Below are 23,505 nucleotides of genomic sequence, written 5' to 3'. Positions count from 1 at the left end.
AGCCTTGACTGGCAATACAGAAGAAACTATATCCCCATTGTTTAATGCCCAAACCAAGCACTTGCACTACGTACCGAATACTTAGCTTAGAGCTGAGGAATTGAGGCTTTTCCTTTGTTCATTGCCCTCAAATGCGTTTTCCTGACCTCACAGTTTATATTGGTGAGTGCAATGTTACTGTGTGTTTCATGGATATGTACTTTGATTTTCGCAATCATTATGTACTAGTCTAGCGTCATATATGATTATGCTAAATTTGTAACTGGTATTTCTCATGATCTTGTGTACACCAAAAATAGCACTAACACAATGCACAATGTGCCCCAAGAAATATTTCATACATTCATGAATAATAAATATTTTGTTTTTATACTTTCAACCCTTAACCTAGGAAACTAATACTTTAAGTTACTAGAATAGAACCTTTGCGTAAATTAGTGGATTATTGTTTGGGTGGTTTGGGCTGCCATTTGGGGTCCAAGGCTGCCAGTGACACATGCTCCCCACCATTTAAAAAAACAGCATGGATATATTCATCATTACTTTCTCATCTAGTAAGATATAGGTTGTAACCTATTAGCCTAGATGTGATTATACATTGTCGTCTCACTTCTGCGGCTGGCTTCCTCTGCTTCTATGTGTATTGAGATACTACGGTATTGCGCACCTCTAATGTGTCTCGCTACAATCTTATATGCCATTCAGGAAGGAATATGTGGTTTGAGTATGAAGGTGGTTAGCGCCCATGCTGCTGCTACCCAACTGAGCTACCAAACTCCTCTACCAGGTGCCTCCTGACATACCCAGCTCTGATACCACCTCTGGGGATTACTACATCACATCACTCTGCTACCAGGTGCCTCCTGACATACCCAGCTCTGATACCACCTCTGAGGAATACTACATCACATCACTCTGCTACCAGGTGCCTCCTGACATACCCAGCTGTGATACCACCTCTGGGGATTACTACATCACATCACTCTGCTACCAGGTGCCTCCTGACATACCCAACTCTACAATAATGGCTCGGATTTGTTATATTGCACTACTCTGCTACTAGTTACTTTCTGACATAATTAACTTTGCTACATCTGCTGAGTTCTGCTACATCACACCACTCTGCTACTAGGTTCCTGATGACAAACTCAACTTTGCCCCTTCATTCTATTCACCTGAGTAAGGGTGCTTCTTGACTTACTCAGCTATGCTGCACTACTCTACTGTATTACAGCTCCAACAATTCCAAATAATTGTGTAGTCTCTACAGCTTTTTATTTGCTCCACCTGCTGCAACAATGTCATCTGTCCATACTGCACCACTTATGCATCTCCCGGAGATGTGGATTCTCAGAATACTAGATGAGCATAACAAGGGATTTTCAGGGTTACATGTACCTGGTAGTTGCCTGGCTCTTCCAGTCAGTAGTCAGTGTAAATCCCAGTATGAGTGCAGTTGCCCAGACTCTTCTGTCTGCAGATTCGGTAATCCATCTGGCAACAAGTGGAGGCCAGTACCAGGTCAGAGCTTGTATGCTTCCGTACCTGCTCCACTCTGATGCCTATCAAATTTAAGTTCTCTTCTATCACAGGCACTGATCCTACATTATTGCTGACCATCAATGCCTGTGATAAAGGAGAATCTGGAAGGAAGTTGATGGGTTCCAGATGGTGTCACCAGGCCATGAGTTGAAATGTTTTTATAATTTACTATGTGTCAAAATAATAACCATTCACTTATAGGATGTTTCTGGAATAAATGCTGGAGGCAAATTGTTTAAACACATCGGCCATTTGTAATTAGTAACAATCCAATTGCCAGGGTATGCTTGGTTCAGCACCCTCTGCCTATTGTTCTAAGTTACCGAACTATCCACACTCAGACATTTTATGGCATATCAACATCACGTGCAATCAATGTTTGTCATAAAAGGTCCCGTCCGAGGTATTTCAAGTAAGTCCTTTCTTGACCCTTGTTTAAGTGAATGTAACTGAGTTCATGTAGTTTCAGAAAGTGTAGATGGGAGTGAAGGTTGTCAGTGGAAAGAACTGAAGAATTAAAGAGGCCTGCTCAGTCTGGTTGGCATCCCAGACCTATCAGCCCAGATATGCTGCAATTTGCAGGGTCAGAGCGCTACTGATGTTATAATTAGATATCCAAAAAAGGGATTGCTGAAGGAATCTTTGAAAGAGCTAGAACATTATATAACTATGCAGGAAAAAAAAAGTTCTACTAATATTATCAATCATGACACACATTAGAGATGATCAAGAAGATTCACAGGTTCCAGTGGCCACATCATTAGTCCATTGCTGCAGTATCAAAGACAGGCAAACCTCATCCTACCTGCTGGAATTTCTAGTGCCTCTTCTGAGACATGGCTTGACATCATTGTTGAGGCACAACATAAGCATGACGTTGCACCTGGCCTTCTAATCAAAAGAGGCACTTAGTAGAAGGTTTGCAGGGCTCTAGAAAACGGTCTTCTGACTTGGCCACTGGACCAGAGTCCTGAGAGTTTTCTTGATTATCTGCTGTACACATGCAAATTGCATGAACATATAAAATGAACTTCAGATTACCTCTCGAGATGAACTACAGCTGTGGCCTGGAAGAATGTTCATTGTTTCATTTGCAGCATAGATATTTGCTTTACAAACCAGGTTATTCTAAAATGCAAAAGGACAAAGACGTAGAAAATAAAGGTAATTTACCTCCAACACGTGTAAACATAATCAGAAAATACTTTAACTTTTGATTATTTTTTTATATGTAGCGATCCCTTTGCAGTGGGGGAGGGGAGGATGCAACATAACAAAAAAAAAAAAAAAAGAAGGAGGCTGAGTTGTCAGAACCCCCAAATCACTCAAAAGAAATCTTGGAAGTGCACAGCTCATAAGCCAGGAGTGCATAGCTCACACAGATCAGAGTACACATTCAGTAGGAAGCTTGTGACTTTCTATTGAATCCATACTGGGCTCTGGGCGTTCTCTCAGGCAGCAGCTGTGTGCTCCTGCACATCTAAGGTCTTTTAGGCATTCGGTGGATGTGTCAAGAATCAAAGATACAATCCACCACAATTTTCATATATTTATTAAAGTCGGGGTCTTCCAACATTTCTCAACAGATTATGTTTTGGGAGATAAAGATTGGGCAGTTTTTAATCAAACAATTCTCTCTCTAGATACTCTACTTTTTTTTCCCCATTTTTTCAATAGAAACACATGAGCCAATCATTCATGTGTATGAGTGAGTCTCATGAGATATCTGTTAGCCAAACAAGGCGTATGAGGAGGTGGTGAGAGAGGTGAGGTGTATTGGCACCTCAAGACATCGATTTAATTTGCTTTCAAGTATGACTGAGGTTAAGGTTGGAGTCACACTGGCATGTGACTCATGCGAGATTCGCATTGCACTGCGTGGACCAGCCGGCTGTCCTCCTGACAGGAGTGTGCCAGCTGCATATAAATAATGAAGCTGACATGCTCCTATCAGGAGAGCTGGCAACCAGTCCAAGCAATGTAATGCTATCCTCGCATGCGTCTTATGTGAGTGTGACTCCAGCCTAAGATGGAAAAAGGGGTCACTTTGAAGGAATTTACATATGCACTGGCAGTCAGTAATGTCCAAAATGGAGTAAAACTGCTAAACAAGTAATGAGTATAACTTGCTTCAATGATTTGTGAAATAAAGATTATTTTGCCCTTAAAGGTGGGTATAGTGGTTTTAAAAAGGACCTTTCACAAGTTTGAACATGCTAAAGTGGCCACATCATGGAATAGTAGCTGCAGAGCTGAGTAAAAAGTAGTGTTTTTGGAGTTGACTTTTTTAATTTCCCTCTACATTCTGGAGATATTAGCTTGTAAAGTTTAGGTTATAATTTATGATACATTCAATTGTGTGTTACCAGAGATATGTCTTCGGGGGACGTGAACTACTTTCCCTGCATGAGGTTGACCAATCATAAGCAGGCAGCATCATGCAGGCGAGAAAAGAACATGCCCTACTCTCCTCTGTGTAGCTAATGAGTAGACATACAGCAAAGCTGAGTTATGTATCACTACAAACACTTCCAGAACTCCTCTCACAGCAGTTATTGGGGGTAGGGTGAGAGCTGATAACACTGTGAGATGAGATCTGAAAGCATTTGAAATGATACATAGCTCAGCTTTGCTGTATCCATACAGAGTAGTTACAGAGATTAGTGAGGAGAAGATGGTCACCCACTGAGTAAGTAACTAGCGAAACACACATTGTGGTGCTTGACAGAGGAGTAGGAAGTTGCCTATCAGTATGACCACAGGTTTGGATTATTGGTTTGATTTATTTTGACTGTTCACATTGTCGATATTGATAGCCATGGGGTTAGACCCGTATTTTACATAATATACTGTATTCTCATTTTGGCTTTTACACTTTATTTTTGCCTTGAAGCATATGTCATAACATTATATAGATTATGCATGTAAAGTATACCTGCTATGCATCTTTATTTTGTACACAAGGAATTAGCTCTATTCTATTAAGATTGCATCTTTGCACTTGCACTTTATCTTTTTTAGATCCATATTATATAACAATTATGACAATTATGCATAAGTATTATAATATTTCCATAATAATCCAAATTCCTAACTATTTATATTTTAATGTTTCCACATCATGTATTTCGTCGACTTTTTGCTCCCCTAGCCTACTTCTATTTTAATATGTCTATGTCATATGTTGTTTTTTTATTTTATTTTTGCATCAACAAATAAGTACAATTAATGATTTAATTGGTATCATTTTTTATTAAGAATTATTGGTATACTGTAGTAGTTTTTTTTTATTTTTGGTCATTTATTTTTTTTGCATATATCCTGTTTCTGGTATGGCTATAAACATTCTAAAAGTTTTAACTAGAGAAAACGACGGGACCTTGCTACAGCATAGCTAAGAGAATATGTAAGGACAAGAAAGGTAAAGATAGAAATTAACTATTTCTTTTTAACTTTAATTAGAATGTTAAGACTTACACCCTGTTCTTTCTTGTCACATTTATCTTCGAGGATATCATCTACTTTTGTACAATTGGTTTCTTCGATTCCAAACTCCACTGTGTATTGCTGTCCATTTTGAAGCTAGAGAAGTAATGTAGGAATAACGTATGAGAATTGTATTGTATTGACCCAGAATGATGCAGTATGTTACCAATCTTTATTCATATTATTAAACTGTTTCAATTTGGATTATATTATCATGTCTATTGATGCACAACTTGTCTTTGTGTATATGCATAGATTTTTTTACACATATTTTTAAAGGGAACCTGTCACCAGATTTGGCGACTAACCTACGACCAGCAATACTGAGCTTTTATATACAGCATTCCAGAATAATTGACTAAGAATAAGGAACTACTTCCGAAACTCAATGGTCTGATCTGCTGTTTAAACATGAGATTTAACCTTTTTTGAATGGACTTTTAAATATTTTTTCTAAATAAAATGCTTTTTAATTTACGTGGATGTGATGCTGGATTCCACCCTCTCTGCTACCTTCTTGTGATGACCAGACCAATACACCTGTTTCCCTGCACTGTCTGAGGTTTGCTGCTTCTGTGGCGCCCCTGACCTGGTCAGGCACCACTGAGTACTGCACCCATGCTGGGGACAGTACAATACAGGTAATCCAGAAGGCTGACAGGGGTGTGGTACACAGGCGCATAGTAATCAGGTCTCACACATGTACCCATGAGAGGACCCCTGGGGATCCCAGGAGGGGGAAAAGCCTTGACCTTCACTGGAATAGTGGAGGGGGCCAAAAGCCTCCATCTCCTCTCAAGGGGTGTGGTAAGAGAGTCTGGTTGCTAGGTGGCGTAGGCAAGAACAGGAGAGGAGGAGCAGTGAGCCAGTTCGGTGTAGAGTCCAGGGAGCTCAAGTGAGGAGCAGATCCCTGGAGCTGTGCAATCTGACAGCGTCCGCGCAGTGGCTACAGACGGGGGAGAACGGTCAACTAGGAGTGCTACCTGAAAGCCAGCTTCAGCTAGGGAGTGCAACGGAGTGGGAAGTAAGGAGACTGCTAGAGAGCACCAGGCCCAACCGGGCGGCAGATCCCGAAGCAAGGATAGATCCACCTTTCCCTGCTAAACCTGCCGGTGTGGGGCTCTCAAAGCCCACACCACAACACCACAAAAGCCGCAGCCACGTAACCACAGTGAGGGCCCATAGGTCACAGGAGGCAAGCAGCTGGAGTGGCCTGGTCCGGGGAACAAGCATACGGCGACCGAAGGGGAGAGAGAGGCTGCAGCATCTTCCCTGGGTGACCCCCATAGGGACTAAAAGTCGGGGTCACCCCAAACCACCAAGGGCTAAGGAAGGCGAGTCAGTAGTCACCCTCATAAAGTCAGCCTGAAGGATACCTGGTTCCCACCTGGTTCATCCCAGCTACGCCCGGGCTACTCACCCTGCCATCAAATGTGAGTAAAGCCCTTGAAAGACATTCCTGCCTGTGTGGTTATTCTGCGACTTGTGGTACTACAAACCTACACAGGGCTCTGGGGCTTGCCTCACTCTCAGGAGGCTACTACATCCGACTGCACCCACCATCAGCCCCAGGCGTCCCCTAACCTGCAGTGGCGGTCCCCACTGACCGCAATACTGAGAGTGGCGTCACGATCAAACAAGAAGATTTCCTACCAGTGACGGAGATCCAGCAACGTGGAGTCCCTGAAGGTAATGCACCGACACTGACACTACACCTGTGGGGCTTCACATCTGGCGTCACGAACAGGATAAGGACTAGACCTGTTCAGACAGGTGACCATGTGCCTGGGCGGTCCGTTTGGAAAATTGGAAGCGCCGCCATATTGCCACCATGAAAAGCGCGCTGAAAAACAACAGCAGCCCGCGCTGGAAGAAGTTACCGCCCACGAAGAGGTGTGGCTACCCAGAGATCCTCTGCAGGGTCCTGACCTCGCTGATGAAGAAAGCGGAAGCGTCCAGAGACGGCGGAGCAGAGAAGAAGCCAGTAGCGTGCTAGAGGAAATGGAGTCCAGACGTGGATACCCAGAGCCAGGCTCTGCTGCCTGGTGGTGCCGGGAGCTTGCCATCTTCTGCGACCAGCTGGAGGCCAGGATTGTGCGACAGCTCAGGGAAGAACGCACGGAGCTCCTGGAGATGGCTGCGGCGGTGCGGACCTACGAGGAGGGAGCCGCGCGACGCATGCCAGACCGAGCGGCGACGACGCAGACCCCGATGCTGCCACCGATGGGTGAGTCGAGTGATGCCCCGGCCAGCGCAAGTGCCCCGACCCCTGCTGCCACGCCCGCGGTCCCAGAAGAGGCGCGCGGCGCCACCGAACCAGGCCGCAGCCACGCTAGATGCGGCCCGCCAAATCCAGGCCGCCGCAGCCATGCCCCGCCTGGCCCGCAAAGGTCCGACTACCACTGCGATACTGATCCGTGCCGCAGGTGTGACGCTGACCCAGGCTGCCACCCTGCTGAGCCCAGTCCGCCAAGACCCCACCGCAGCAGCGACGCTCGTCCGCGCCGCAAGTGAGATGCTGAACCAGGCCGCAGCCCCGCCAGGTGCGGCCCGCCAAGCTCCGATCGCTGCAGCGATGTCCAGCCCAGCCTGCACAGAGCCCTCTGCAACAGCGACGCTGATCCAGGCCGCCGCCATGCCAGGCGCGGCCCGCCAAGACCAGGCCGCCGCCATGCCAGGCGCGGCCCGCCAAGACCAGGCCGCCGCCATACAGGGCGCGGCCCGCCAAGACCAGGCCGCCGCCATGCCAGGCGCGGCCCGCCAAGAAGAGATTACCTCATCATTTACCCCGGCCTGCAAGGCCAGAGCAGACACCGCTCCCCAGTCCAAAGAGGTCCCTGCTAGGAAGACCCTGATAGGAGAGGACCCCGAATATTGGAAGCTGAAGGCTGACCTAGAGGCCCAGTTCCCACAAGAGATGGTGGATCGGTATCTGCTCCCTCCGCATACCCCCAAGGAGATTCAGGCAACCCCTGCAGCAACCACGCTGAAGAGTCCACCGCCTGGGCCAGCTGAGGAACACTCATCCCCAGCGCTGCCACAACCAGAGTGCAGCGAAGAACTAAGGGGGAGAGGAGGCCAGGAAGCTGAGGAGCTGACTCCAGTGCCACCAGCAGTGGACCCATACCCAGAGCCAGAGATGCTGCCCTATTCTCGCTGGGATGAGGAAGACCTAACCCCGTCTGCTGACGAAGATCAGCCCAAAGACCTCACCTGGGAGCCTGCAAGCATGAACCCAGCCCGCAAGACACGGCGCAGCAGAGCAAAGTATCCTCCAACACCACAGTCTCCAGAGCAGAGAGAAGTCACAGCCAGAGACCTGCAAGAAAAACGAGCCCTGAGAAGATCCAAAGCCCAGGTCAGAGGACCCCTTTGGAGAGGAGTTGTGGAGGACTTCAATTTGAAAAGCGGATACGGCTTTATTGTAGCAAGAGGAATAAAAGAGGGCATATTTGTGAATCGGAGAGATGTTCAAGCCCACCTGCCCAGAGGACATTCAGGCAGAAATTAGAAAATTGGAGACGCAGTACAGTTCACCTTGCATCAAGGAGAAAGGGGCTACTATGCCTTAGACGTAGCACCATGTCCCAAAGAAGAAAGAAAAGACAGAGATAAAGAAACAGATGCAGAAAAGGAAACAGATGAAGATCTAGAAAGAAAAGACAAAGAGCCTACAGATGAAACTACCTCAGAGGATGACAAGGAGCAAGAAAACAGCAGGTGCCGTAGCCCAATAGGCCAAAGCCCTGGTACCGAGGAGTAAAATAAAGAAAGAAGTACCGAAAGTTTGACCAGTTTGACAAGTTGAAAAGTTTGCAACGTTATTGTTTAAGCATGTGCCCACAAAAACTATTGTGAGAAATAAACTTTAAGGCTATGAACTGGCTATAGCCACAAACTCTCGCAGTGTAAATAGTTACACCAGAGGGCACCACCACCACCAGAGTCAGCCTGTTTAGGGGCTTGGCTCGTCTGCAACCAGGAGGAGCCCGTCCGTATATAGGGCCTTGGCTCACCTGCGACCAGAGAGCATGCCTGTTTATGGGGCCTGGCTCTCCACCACAAAGAGGGTACCTGGTCAGCACCAACTGTGGAGGCCGCCTCTGCATCCTGCCAGAAGAGGCTGAAGGCGCGGATCCACCAGGCCAGGTATACCCTGAAACCACCAGCCCATGAAAGCCGCCTCTACATCCTGCCAGAAGTGGCTGAAGTCGCGGCCAACGTGAAAGGGTTTTGGGTGGGTTAACGGACTTGTGGGTGGAGGGTGGTGATGTATGGTACCTGGTGCTCTTAAAAATGTTTTACATGTTTTAATGTTTTATGCATTTTAAAATGTTGTCTTGCAGCCCGAGGACGTGCTGGTGATAACTAAGGGGGAATGTGGCGCCCCTGACCTGGTCAGGCACCACTGAGTACTGCAGCCATGCTGGGGACAGTACAATACAGGTAATCCAGAAGGCTGACAGGGGTGTGGTACACAGGCGCATAGTAATCAGGTCTCACACATGTACCCATGAGAGGACCCCTGGGGATCCCAGGAGGGGGAAAAGCCTTGACCTTCACTGGAATAGTGGAGGGGGCCAAAAGCCTCCATCTCCTCTCAAGGGGTGTGGTAAGAGAGTCTGGTTGCTAGGTGGCGTAGGCAAGAACAGGAGAGGAGGAGCAGTGAGCCAGTTCGGTGTAGAGTCCAGGGAGCTCAAGTGAGGAGCAGATCCCTGGAGCTGTGCAATCTGACAGCGTCCGCGCAGTGGCTACAGACGGGGGAGAACGGTCAACTAGGAGTGCTACCTGAAAGCCAGCTTCAGCTAGGGAGTGCAACGGAGTGGGAAGTAAGGAGACTGCTAGAGAGCACCAGGCCCAACCGGGCGGCAGATCCCGAAGCAAGGATAGATCCACCTTTCCCTGCTAAACCTGCCGGTGTGGGGCTCTCAAAGCCCACACCACAACACCACAAAAGCCGCAGCCACGTAACCACAGTGAGGGCCCATAGGTCACAGGAGGCAAGCAGCTGGAGTGGCCTGGTCCGGGGAACAAGCATACGGCGACCGAAGGGGAGAGAGAGGCTGCAGCATCTTCCCTGGGTGACCCCCATAGGGACTAAAAGTCGGGGTCACCCCAAACCACCAAGGGCTAAGGAAGGCGAGTCAGTAGTCACCCTCATAAAGTCAGCCTGAAGGATACCTGGTTCCCACCTGGTTCATCCCAGCTACGCCCGGGCTACTCACCCTGCCATCAAATGTGAGTAAAGCCCTTGAAAGACATTCCTGCCTGTGTGGTTATTCTGCGACTTGTGGTACTACAAACCTACACAGGGCTCTGGGGCTTGCCTCACTCTCAGGAGGCTACTACATCCGACTGCACCCACCATCAGCCCCAGGCGTCCCCTAACCTGCAGTGGCGGTCCCCACTGACCGCAATACTGAGAGTGGCGTCACGATCAAACAAGAAGATTTCCTACCAGTGACGGAGATCCAGCAACGTGGAGTCCCTGAAGGTAATGCACCGACACTGACACTACACCTGTGGGGCTTCACACTTCCACTGAACTGGTGAGACGGATATATATACCGTATCAGTATATATATATATATATATATATATATATATATATATATATATATTTATTTGTCCTGAGTATTCCAGAATACTGTATATAAGAACCTAGGATGCTCTGCATAACATAAAAAACACTTCTTTAATACTCACCTAGGTATCGGTCTGGTCCAATAGATGTCGTTGCTCTCTGGTCTTGTGCCTCCTCTATGCTGCAATTGCCGTCTTCCTTAGACCCAGCCCATAGGCATTCCGATCCTGTGCAGGCACAATTTGATGTGCCCTAAGCAGGGCAGATCAATGTGCACCTGCGCAGGAATGCAGCTACACCCATCAGACCGGACCGCCCCCCTAGGGGAGTATTATAAAAGTGTATTTTTACGTTCTACAGAGTGGCCTGGACTCTTATATACAATATTCTGGAATGCTGTATGTAAGAGCCCACTGGTGGTGGCTGCAGGTTATAGGGGACAAATCTGGTGACAGGTTCCCATTAAGGATTTTTGCGTATGTTCTGAATGCGTGACTAACACTGCAAAAATGGGGAAAGAATTGATATGCTGCACATATGGAATAAAACGCTCTGATAGATCTAATCTTCAAAGAAAAAAATAAGCAGTATTTGCATATTTGCAACAAAAAACACAGTGTGTAAACAAGTACTTGATCATGTTACTACACTAGATACTGACATATAAGTAGAGAAAAGAGACAAGTGACTATAGGGTGACACTGTGTGGTAGAATAATGTTAGGGGGTGAGTTGTTGCTCACCTGATATGTTGTGAATGTCACAAGTCTAACCAAAGTCTGTATTAAAATAAGCCTCTGCAGTCCTCCAGCAGGTAGAAAATCCCTTTTTCAGCACACTTGTGAATAAACATCGGAGGATAGTCTTTTGAGGATAACCATGCTGCTGTAAAGGATGAAAGGTTCCACACTCCTGATAGATTCAAGTAGTTTTTTTGCTTGAGCTGAACCCTTTTCCAAATCATACTGTAATGAGATCTGAAAAAGGGCTTGGTTTGAGTCATACACACGGAATAAAACTACTTGAATCGACTAGGAGTGTGGAACCTTTCATCTTTTAATACACAACCCAACTAGAAGCGACCTCGTTCGATGTATTTGTATTGAATGAGTCTGCACCCGCTAGTCGAGTTCTGGCCAGAAGTATGCATATTGCGTACTTGACCACTGTTCCCGACACAGATAACGAAAAATCCTTGTAACGCACAGTGCATGCGCTGGGATGATTCACAACTCTGCAGCCATGCAGTAGGATTGCAGACTTTTCATTCTAGGCTAGACAATCCCTTTAAGAACTTGTTCACAAGCTGCATTTTTGTCGTGTTATTCCTCACATTTTGTAGCAAAATCTCCTCCACATGATGCCTAGTTTTTATTCAGAGGACCTGCAGACTCTTCATGCTAGACAGGAAAACCACTTTAATCATATTTACTACCTTAAATTCCAACATTTGTCATAATTAATACAGCTCTTTTCACTGGTTTTCTCGTGCAAAAATTTGCATGAAATGTTGTAAAATTTTTGCACAACTTGAAAGTGTTAAAATAATATTACAACTTTTCAGCTTTTGGAAAGGTCTATCAATGTTTTCAAAATCGGGCAGAGTTTGGACAGTACATGGCATGATCAAGTGTTCTAAACAAATGTATTATAATTTGTGTTACAAAAGTGGCATAAATAGGCAGAAAAATGTACACTAGACTGGCAAACAATTACAAAGCTTGCGCCTTTTAACCTCTAAAGCGGGCTTTACACGCTGCGACATCGCTAATGCGGAGTCGTTGGGGTCACGGAATGTGTGACGCACATCCGGCCGCATTAGCGATGCCGTTGCGTGTGACACCGATAAGCGATTTTGCATCGTTGCAAAAACGTGCAAAATCGCTAATCGGCGACATGGGGGTTCATTCTTAAAAATCGTTACTGCAGCAGTAACGAAGTTGTTCCTCGTTCCTGCGGCAGCACACATCGCTGCGTGTGACACCGCAGGAACGAGGAAGCTCCCCTTACCTGCCTCCTGGCCGCTATGAGGAAGGAAGGAGGTGGGCGGGATGTTACGTCCCGCTAATCTCCGCCCCTCCGCTGCTATTGGGCGGCGGTTCAGTGACGCTTCAGTGACGTCGCTGTGACGCCGCATGGACCGCCCCCTTAGAAAGGAGGCGGTTCGCCCGTCACAGCGACGTCGCCGGACAGGTAAGTATGTGTGACAGCTGTTGTGCGACACGGGCAGCGATTTGCCCGTGTCGCGCAACAGATGGGGGCGGGTACCCACACTAGCGATATCGGGACCGATATCGCAGTGTGTAAAGTAGCCTTTAGGCTAATTTCACACTTCAGTCTGTTTCCATCAGTCACAATCTGTTGCCTTGAGAAAATACGGTATCCTGCAAAATATTTTGCAAGATTCAGTTTTTCCCCATAGACTTGTATTAACGACAGATTGCGACTGTTGGCCTTGCGTTGCATCAGGCGGAAGGAAGGAACTGACACTGTAACGTTTTTTGAAGTGTCAAAAAAACTCACTGCGCAGGATTCCATCACAATCCGTCAAGAGGTATAATGGTTGTCTATGGTGCTGAATTGCGCTGTAATCCGTCGCACGATGGAATCCAGTGCTGGATTCCGTTATTTGCTACTGAGCATGCCCAGTATGTACACAATCACATTGCAAGGCTCCAGATAGGCTTGATAGGAATAATTCAGATACAATTTTAGCTATAACAACATTTATTCTGCCCCTTTCTCTACAAATTGTCACAGATGGCCTATGAAAACACAGTAATAGGTCACCAAAATGTCTGGCACTCCCATTGGGCTGTCCCAAAAACAAAGGGATCATGATGGACGCACAACAGATGTAACAGACGCAACAAATCAGTTATTTCACAGGATTCGCTGCGTCCGTTGACAGCTAAAAAACGATGGATCCGTCGTTCTGTCGCAACGACTGACCTGACGGATTTGAAACGACTGAACTGTGAAAGTAGCCTTATCGACATCTGCAGTACATTTATGACACAAGTCAATGATGGGTTTACAAAGAGTACTCAAGGCTGAGCCCACCCTAACCCCGGAACATAATGGCTGTGAAATACATCAGGACCTGTCTCTAACAGCCCCGGGTGAAGTTGAGCTCCGTCTGCAACTGTTAACCTATTCAATACTGCTGTCAAACTATGCTCCATCAGTGCACCCATGACGCAATCATGGGGGGCTGCTGGGTTGCTATGATACGCAGGGGTCTGTTCAAGACCTCTGTACCTCATGTAGATGTCTAATCAGTATCTGTATATGCCTCTTCTGTTAGGTGGATGGATTATTTCGGCAAAGGAGGAGTGCTCACTAATAGAGATGAGCAAATCTTTGGAGGGTCAGTTCGCTGGTAGCAATCAAACTGAACCTCCACTGGTTTAACATGGCCCGAGCCCGGTTCAAAATCAACGAATGTCAGTTTGAGTCTCCGCCCACATATAGCCAGCCATAAGCAGATCACTTCCGGGGTAGGGTGGACGGGCTTTTTCAAATGTTTTGCTTTGTTGCACACTATATCCGATCATGCTGTTGTTACCCCCAGTGCGAGCCGTTCAAACACTGCAAGTGGCTTGCACAGGGTTGAGCACCGAGTGTACCTGAGCACAGTATTGCTCGCACGAGTGAAGTTCGCACGTAAAGCATTGAAACTCTGAACCTGAACTCTGCTTTTTTAAGTCAGTGTTCAGTTCGAAAACCAAACCTCAGGTTTGCTCATCTTTACTCACTAAGGCCCTGTGCGCATACTGTGGATTTCCCGCGGATCTTGCTGCAGTTTTGCCACGGAATTGCTGCAGAAAATTTGTCTAACATTGCTGAAGTCATTCCCCATAAAATCCTATGGGTTTGAAAAAATGCTGTGAGCACACTGCGTGTTTTTATACCCACGGATTTACCCGCGGATTTTCCGCTGCGGAATTAATGTGCATGTCACTTCTTTTCCGCAGATACCTGTGTTTTTTGCCATAGATAATGGTAAAAACCGTGGGGACCAACTTGTAGAATATCCGCGGCAAACGGCGGAAAAACCGCGGCAACAACGCAAGTGCGGTTTTACTGCGGTATTTACCGCGGGTGCGGGATTCTTTCAGAGGGTCTGTTTTTTTCTTAAAAAAAAAGGCACTTTCTAGTGCGCACATAGCCTTATGCGGGCGTCACACGAGACGATCTATCGTGCGATATGTCGTCGGGGTCACGGTTTTCGTGACGCACATCCGGCATCATTTACGACGTCATCCTGTGTGACACCTACGAGCGACGCAGAACGTTCACAAATCATGTATCGTTGACATGTCGCTCATTTTTAAAAAATCGTTTATTTTTCTTTGCGCCGGTTGTTCATCGTACCCGGGGCAGCACACATCGCTCCGTGTGACACCCCGGGAACAATGAACACAGCTTACCTGCGTCCGCGGCTCCTGCTGGCTATGCGGAAGGAAGGAGGTGGGCGGGATGTTTACATCCCGCTCATCTGCGCCCCTCCGCTTCTATTGGCCGGCTGCTGTGTGACGTCGCTGTGACGCCGAACGTACCACCCCCTTCAGGAAGTGGATGTTCGCTGCCCACAGCGACGTCGCTCAGCAGGTAAGTACGTGTGACGGCGGTTTAACGACTTTGTGCGCCACGGGCAACTAATTGCCCGTGACACACAAATGATGGAGGCGGGTACGATCGCTCGTGCGGTTGCACGATAGATCATATCGTGTGAAGCCCGCATCAGACAAATTTTTTAACAATATTTGAGAGAAAAAGGTCTTTTGTGTATATAGAAAAAGTCTTAGATCTTTAAGTTCAGCTGATGAAAAATATGAGTGAAAACAAAAGTGTTGCATTTATATTTTTGTTCAGTAAATATACAGTGGCATGCAAAAGTTTTGGCACCCATGGTTAAAATTACTGTTATTGTTAACAGTTAAACAAGTTGAAAATGAAATCATCTCTAAAAGGCATATAGTTAAAGGAGTTGTCCGACATAAACTCAAAATTTTTTGTTAAGCTAATCTGTGGTGTATTGTCATATAAAACACCCCTACATTCTTATCTTTTGTTTTCTAACTTTTGTTCCTATTGAATTATGACTTTATTCTCTGCAGCTCTTTGTTTACATTCAGCTCCAGCAAACATGATAACTTCCTGCAGGGCCGTATTTACCATTAGGCACCCGTGGTCCGGTGCCTAGGGCGGCAGGTTGCGGGGGGCGGCACCTTCTGGCAGCAAAAAAAAAAAATTTTTTTTTTTTTTTTTTACTTTTTTTTTTTTTTTTACAGATCCTCTCCCCCTGCAGCCGCTGAGCACAGGGAGCTGATTGACCCCGGAACTGCCGGCGCCTGCACTTCCGTGGTCACATGCGCGCGCCAATCAGCTCCTTCCTCTGTTCTGCGTCCACTGCTGTGTGGACATCACGTGCAGAGCTCACAGCAGGACGCCGCGATGGAAGCCGGTGTCAGAAGAGGATACTCACGTGAGCCAGGAAGATGGCGGTGGGCACTGGATCAGGTAAGTGCTCGCAGAGCTGAAGATTCATAAGGAGCGTGGGGGTGTCTCTAATGCAGACCGGAGATCTGCGCATGCGGGGGGGGAGGCAGAGGCTTATACTGGGGGGAGGCTGGAGGGAAGCAGAGGCTGATACTGGGGGGAAGCTGGAGGGAGGCAGAGGCTGATACTGGGGGGAGGCTGGAGGGAGGCAGAGGCTGATACTGGGGGGAGGTTGGAGGGAGGCAGAGGCTGATACTGGAGGGAGGCAGAGGCTGATACTGGGGGGAGGCTGGAGGGAGGCAGAGGCTAATACTGGGGGGAGGCTGGAGGGAGGAAGAGGCTGATACTGGGGGGAGGCTGGAGGGAGGCTGAGGCTGAGACTGGGGGGAGGCTGGAGGAAGGCTGAGACTGGGGGGAGGCTGGAGGGAGGCTGAGACTGGTGGGAGGCTGGAGGGAGGCTGAGACTGGTGGGAGGCTGGAGGGAGGCTGAGACTGGGGGGGAGGCTGGAGGGAGGCTGAGACTGGGGGGAGGCTGGAGGGAGGCTGAGACTGGGGGGAGGATGGAGGGAGGCTGAGACTGGGGGGAGGCTGGAGGGAGGCTGAGACTTGGGGGAGGCTGGAGGGAGGCTGAGGCTGAGACTGGGGGGAGGCTGGAGGGAGGCTGAGACTGGGGTGAGGCTGGAGGGAGGCTGAGGCTGAAACTGGGGGGAGGCTGGAGGGAGGCTGAGGCTGAGACTGGGGGGGAGGCTGAGACTGGGGGGGAGGCTGAGACTGGGGGGGAGGCTGGATGGAGGCTGAGACTGGGGGAGGCTGTAGGGAGACTGAGGCGGAGACTGGGGGGAGGCTGGAGGGAGGCTGAGGCAGAGACTGGGGCAGGCTGAGGCTGGGGGGAGGCAGAGGCTGAGACTGGGGGAGAGGCTGATGCTGAGGGATGATAGAGGCTGATGCTTGGGGAGGCTGGGGAGAGAAGGTGAAGCTGAGGGAAGAGAGAGGCTGATGCTGAGGGAAGAGAGGCTGATGCTGAGGGAAGAGAGAGGCTGATGCTGAGGGAAGAGAGAGCCTGATGCTGAGGGAAGAGAGAGCCTGATGCTGGGGGAGTGAGGTGCTAATGCTAGAGACAGAGTACAAGGGTTGAGGCATAGTGCAATGACAAAATCGATTGGGTGGGGGAGTGTAAGGACTCAGAATAAGAGGGAGGCAGCATTGGGAGCTCATTATGGAGAAGGGGCAGCATGTGTGGGATCAGTATGGAGTGGAGCAATGTAGGGGAGTCAATATCAAGAGTGGAGTAGTGTGTGTGTGTGGGGGGGTGTCTCAGCATAAACCTTAGTGTGGTGGTCTTAGCATGAGTGGGGCAACATGGAGGTGTCATTATGGAAAAGAGGAAGGCAGCAGCATTAGGAGCTCATGGAGAGGGGCAGCATGCATGGGACATTGTGAGAAGGGGGGCAGCATGCATGGGATATTGTGAGGAGGGGGCAGCATGCATGGGACATTGTGAGGAGGGGGCAGCATGCATGGGACATTGAGAGGAGGGGGCAGCATGCATGGGACACTGTGAGGAGGGGGCAGCATGCATGGGACACTGTGAGGAGGGGGCAGCATGCATGAGACACTGTGAGGAGGCGGCAGCATGCATGGGACATTGTGAGGAGGGAGCAGCATGCATGGGACATTGTGAGGAGGGGGCAGCATGCATGGGACACTGTGAGGAGGGGGCAGCATGCATGGGACATTGTGAGGAGGGGGCAGCATGCATGGGACATTGTGAGGAGAGGGCAGCATGCATGGGACATTGTGAGGAGGGGGCAGCATGCATGGGACATTGTGAGGAGAGGGCAGTATGCATGGGACATTGTGAGGAAGGGGCAGCATGCATGGGACATTGTGAGGAGGGAGCAGCATGCATGGGACATTGTGAGGAGGGGGCAGCATGCATGGGACACTGAGGAGGGGGCAGCATGCATGGGACATTGTAAGAAGGGGGGCAGCATGCATGGGACATTGTGAGGAGAGGGCAGCATGCATGGGACATTGTGAGGAGGGGGCAGCATGCATGGGACATTGTGAGGAGAGGGCAGCATGCATGGCACACTGTGAGGAGGGGGCAGCAGGCATGGGACACTGTGAGGAGGGGGCAGCAGGCATGGGACACTGTGAGGAGGGGGCAGCATGCATGGGACATTGTGAGGAGGGGGCAGCAGGCATGGGACATTGTGAGGAGGGGGCAGTATGCATGGGACATTGTGAGGAGGGGGCAGCATGATGTGAGGACAGTGTGCAGATCATATTTCATAATTGAGGAAGGTGTGGTGGGTATAATTTATAAGGGAGGGCAGTGTGTAGTTTATTAGGGGCAGTGTGACAGTCACAGTATATAAGTGGGGACGGTGTGGTGGGAATATTTTATACTCATGCTATGTTTGATGTGTGGGTGATCCCCATGGGGGGGGGGTTAGTGCCCTTTGTTTCTCATTGATACTTTTTAAAGTGTTTTACAGAGTAGATCTGCCTTAAACAGATGTCGTGTGCGAAAACTAAGTTTTACGTTGTCACTAAGGGGCGCGACCACTTAAAGTGCCTAGGTCAGCATGAAGGCAAAATACAGCCCTGACTTCCTGTGCTAAACCTCACAGTCAGAGCTGGCACCGCCCGGCCTCAGTGTCCAGCCCTGCCCCCTGCCCGCCCCCTTCACACACATTCCATGTCAGTATTCTACCAAGCACTGACCTGTTATCACTCTAGCATTGGAAATAACAGCCCCACATCGGGCTCTGCACCCCCCACCACATCGGGCTCTGCACACCACATACACATATGGCTCTGCACTGCACACACACATATGGCTCTGCACTGCACACACACATCGGGCTCTGCACTCCCCACCACATCGGGATCTGCACACCACACACATATGGCTCTGCACCGCACACACACATCAGACTCTGCACCGCGCACACACATCGGGCTCTGCACCGCACACACACATCGGCCTCTGCACTGCACACACACATCGGGCTCTGCACCGCACACACACATTGGGCTCTGCACTCCCCACCACATCGGGCTCTGCACACCACACACACATAGGGCTCTGCACACCACACACACATATGGCTCTGCATACCACACACACATGGCTCTGTACTGCACACACACATTGGGCTCTGCACACCACACATCGGACTCTGCACCGCACACAACATATGGCTCTGCACACCACACACACATAGGGCTCTGCACACCACACACACATAGGGCTCTGCACACCACACACACATGGGGCTCTGCAAACCCCCCCCACACACACACGCGCACACACAGCGCTCTATACCGACCCCCCCATCATTCTGCACCGAACCTCCCCTACCCCCATAGGGACCACATGTAGGGAATACATACTTACCCCTCCTCGGTCCCCACCGCTCTTGCATGTTCGTCCGCTGTCTGGTCTGGACATATCAGCACAGTAGTGACGTCACTCACTGCTGTCCTGAACTGTCAGATACAGACAGCGGGACAGTGATGAGAAGCAGGTACTGGCAGTGACACCTTGGGCAGCCGCTGCCAGGCCCCTCCCCTCAGCTCACGGGTCCCACAGCAGTGCCGGGGGAGGTTGCGGGGAGAGTACGGGTGCGGGGGAATGTGTGGGAGGGTGCGGAGAAGGGGGGCGGGGACCACGAACTGTACCATCCCAGCAGGGTGGCAACATGCTGTTCACAGATTTGCATGTCAACATGGTCCTGCCCATGTTGACATGAAATGACCGGAAGCAACAAAATCGCGGCATGAGCCGTCACATGATCGCTCTGAGCTGGAGGAGAGGGTCTGACAGCAGGGCAGGTAAGTGGTCACTATCTACTTACCTGCCCCAATGTAGCCCAATAGGGAAACAATAAAAAAAGTCAAAATAAGCCAGATAACCCCTTTAAAGATAACACATTTACTTTGTATTTCAGGGAAAAAAATAATAATTAATTTTCATCTTTTACATGTTAAAAATTACAAACAGGAAATTCGACTGATGCAAAAGTTTGGACCCCTTGGAGATTTGTGTGCTCAAATAACGTTGACCAAGGTTTCTGGCCTTAATTAGCCTCCTAGGGTTATGGCTTCTTCACTTTGATTGTTAGGAAAAACCAGATGATGTAAATTTCACAGCTTTATAAAATCCAGCCTCTTCTTACCTTGTGACAAAGTACAGCAGCCTTGGGTTCTACTAAACGGCTGCCTAGCACTGTGAAAATGAAAATGGTGGGACACTCAAAGCAGAAGGCTATAAGAAGATGGCCAATCAGTTTCAAGATGTTCTTTCCTCAGTTCAAAATGTAAGTTAACAGGAGCAGTGGAGGTCAAGATAAGGTCTGAAAGATCCAGCAACATTTGTGTGAGAGCTGCTTGTAGGATTTCTAGAGGCAAATCAAAACCCTTGCTTAACTGCAAAAGTCCTTCAGGAAGATTTAGCACTCTGGAGTTGTGGTACATTGTTCTACTATTCAGAGATACCTGCACAAGTATGGCCTTCAAAGAAGAGTCATCAGATGAAAACCTCTCCTGTGTACTCACCATAAAATTCAGCATCATAATAAGTATGCAAAATAACATCTAAACAAACCTGACACATTTTGGAAAAAAATCCTATGCACCGATGAGGTTAAAATAGAACTCTTTGGTCACACACAATGATCAATGGTATGTGTGGAGAAAAAAAAGAGCACAGAATATATTTCCAACCATTAAGCATGAGATGGATCAATCATGCCTTGGGGTTGTGTTCCAGCCAATGGCACAGGAACATTTCACGGATAGAGAAAATAATGGTTTCAATGAAATTTCAACAAATTCTTGATGCAAACTTAACACAATATGTAAAGAAGCTGAAGTTGAAAAGAGGATGGCTTCTACAAATGGATAATGATCCTAAACATACGTCCAAAACCACAACACACTACTTCAAAAGGTGGAAGCTGAAGGTTTTACAATGGCCCACACAGACCCCTGATCTGAAAATCATTGAAAGTCTGTAGCTAGACCTCAAAAGAGCAGTGCATGTGTGGCGCCCCTGAGGCTTCCGTCGCCACAGAGGTTATGCACCTCATCCAGAGCTGTGGTATCCCATCCCAGGGTAAGGAAGGGGTCAGCCACCGGTTCACACGACACACGCACACAGACTCATCACAACACTCCACTAAACTGTGGTTAGGGCCTAGTACAGCTGGATTTGTACAGTGGCTAGCAACGTCCCGGAAGCCAGTCTGGGGGTGTTGCTTAGTGGGTAAGGTGTCTGAGGTGAGTGGGCAGAGCTGAGTTGACAGTTGACAGTGTCAGTTAGTGGTGTGGCGAGGAGGCGACCGGAGAGTAGAGACCCGGAGGTCCTGCTCGACCCGGGTGACACAAAAGAGGGGGATCCTAGAGACACGGGAGTGTGGGAAGCTTGCTCCACAGAACACTGGGTGGAAGGATCTGGCCACAAAATGGGGACCCAGTCCCTAGACTAAAAGAAAACTAATGTGCTCTTTAGCAACACCTGGGGCCTGGGTGGCTACAAGCATCCAGGGCTGAAAATCAGCACACGAAGCAGGCAGAAAACCCGTTGAAGGTCCGTGGCCCCTGGCTCAGGGCACTATGTGTGGAGGCGCGGGACAGGAGGGCGAGAGTCAGCGCAGTAGAGACGACCAGGAAAGGCACATCTGAGGGATGCACCGGTATTGACCTCTTACCTGCCCAGGATTGGCGGGTGATTGGCAGCATACTGTACACTTGTGGAACTGGTACCAAGAGTTAAGACTTTGACTGCAACCCCCAGTGTCGTCTACATCCTTCCCGCACCCTCTCATGATCCCCGGGCCTCAAGCTCTACCTGTGGGGAGCAATATCACCTCAGCTGCATCATCAACATCTGCCCCGAGGAATACACAGCGCAGCGGTGGCCCACATAGCCGCAGTACCACAGGTGGTGTCAAGAACTTATACTCTTAACTACAACTCCAATCATCACAATCATCATACCTTTATTGAAGTAAGACACCGCCAGGGTCACGGAACTTGGCCATGCCACAGCGATATCACCGGACTAGTCCAGCCCAGTAACGAGTACCCCCGACCCTGGAGCTGGGCGTGTCACATGCAAGATGACCGAGGAATCTCACAGAAATGGAAGACTTTTACAAGGAAGAATGGATGAAAATATGTCAAACAAAAATTGAAAGACTTGGATGGTTACAAAAAGCGTTTCCAAGCTGTGATACTTGCCAGAGGCGGTGCTACTAGGTACTAATCATGCAGGATGTCAAACTTTTGCATTGGCCCATTTCCTTTGTTGTTAATTTAAAAATGTAAAAGCTGAAAATAATTTTTTTGTGCCTAAAATACAAAGGAAATGTGTCATCTTTAGCTTTATGCCTTTTAAAGATCACTTCATCGTCAACTTACTTAACTGTTCACAATAATACTAATTTTGCATGTCAATGTATATCTGTCAAAGTCTATGGAAGCATGAACAGGTAAGAAAAACCTTTTTTTTTCCTGTGTTGCAGAAAAGTGGCTAGGTTGGGTGACTGTAATAAATAAAAGGATCAGCATGGGGAACTTTATGAAAGAAAAGGGCCAAGATGGTGGACATTTTTCATGTTATTCATGTGATCATGTCTGTAAAACGCTATGGAATTTATGACTCTATATAAATGAATAAAATAAATAGAAATAAATTAATTCAGGAAGGGGACCAGGATGGGGAACATTAAAAAATCAAGGGGCCAGGACAGAAGACATTATACCATGAAGAGGCTCGGGATTTGGCACATTACAACAGAAATGGGCAAGGATGGAGGACATAACATGAAGGGGTCTAGGATGGAGACATTATTACAGGTAGGGGCCTGGATGGGGGATATTATTACAGGAAGGGTCCCAGACTGAAGACATTAATACAGAAAGGGGCCAGGATGGAGGACATAACATAAAGGGGCCCAGAATGAAGAACTAGAGTTGAGCGATGTTCGAGTCGAACGGTTCGCCAATTTCATGTTTGAGTGACTTTGGGGGGTGTTCGAGTCGTTCAACGAACTCGAACGATTTGCTTAAAGTTCGGCAGTTCGAGTTACGTTCGAGAACGGTTCGATCACCAAAAGCGTGGCTTTTCACAGAAAGTATATGCGCACGTTGCGTATCTGCATGCGTCCTGCGTCCCCAACACAATCCCTCTCTCTTTCCTACTCACCGATCATGGGCGCCTCACTGCACGGCTGTCACAAATCTCCGGCAGCTTTTCATCATTTGAAAATGGCTGCCGCTTCATTATTCAATCAGGTATTCCGTGCCTTCCCCGCTCACCGGCGCCCATGATTGGTTGCAGTCAGACACGCCACCACGATGAGTGACAGCTGTCTC

General features: G+C 48.5%; 1 protein-coding gene across 1 annotated transcript in view; it reads right to left on the bottom strand.

The window, feature by feature from the left end:
* The window catches only part of LOC142295436 (T-kininogen 2-like), a 72,077-nt gene that overhangs the window by 4,478 nt on the left and 44,094 nt on the right, over positions 1-23,505 (bottom strand). Inside the window, exons 9-10 of the mRNA XM_075338537.1 lie at positions 5,020-5,124; positions 2,584-2,670 (exon numbers count right to left, since the gene is read on the bottom strand). Of these exons, the coding sequence (XP_075194652.1) occupies positions 2,584-2,670; positions 5,020-5,124 (192 nt within the window). The remainder of the gene's footprint in view (positions 1-2,583; positions 2,671-5,019; positions 5,125-23,505) is intronic.

This window comes from Anomaloglossus baeobatrachus, chromosome 3, assembly GCF_048569485.1.
Source record: "Anomaloglossus baeobatrachus isolate aAnoBae1 chromosome 3, aAnoBae1.hap1, whole genome shotgun sequence".
NCBI lineage: Eukaryota > Metazoa > Chordata > Amphibia > Anura > Aromobatidae > Anomaloglossus > Anomaloglossus baeobatrachus.
Note: the sequence above shows the minus strand (reverse complement) of the source record. Positions and strands in the feature narration are given on the sequence as shown.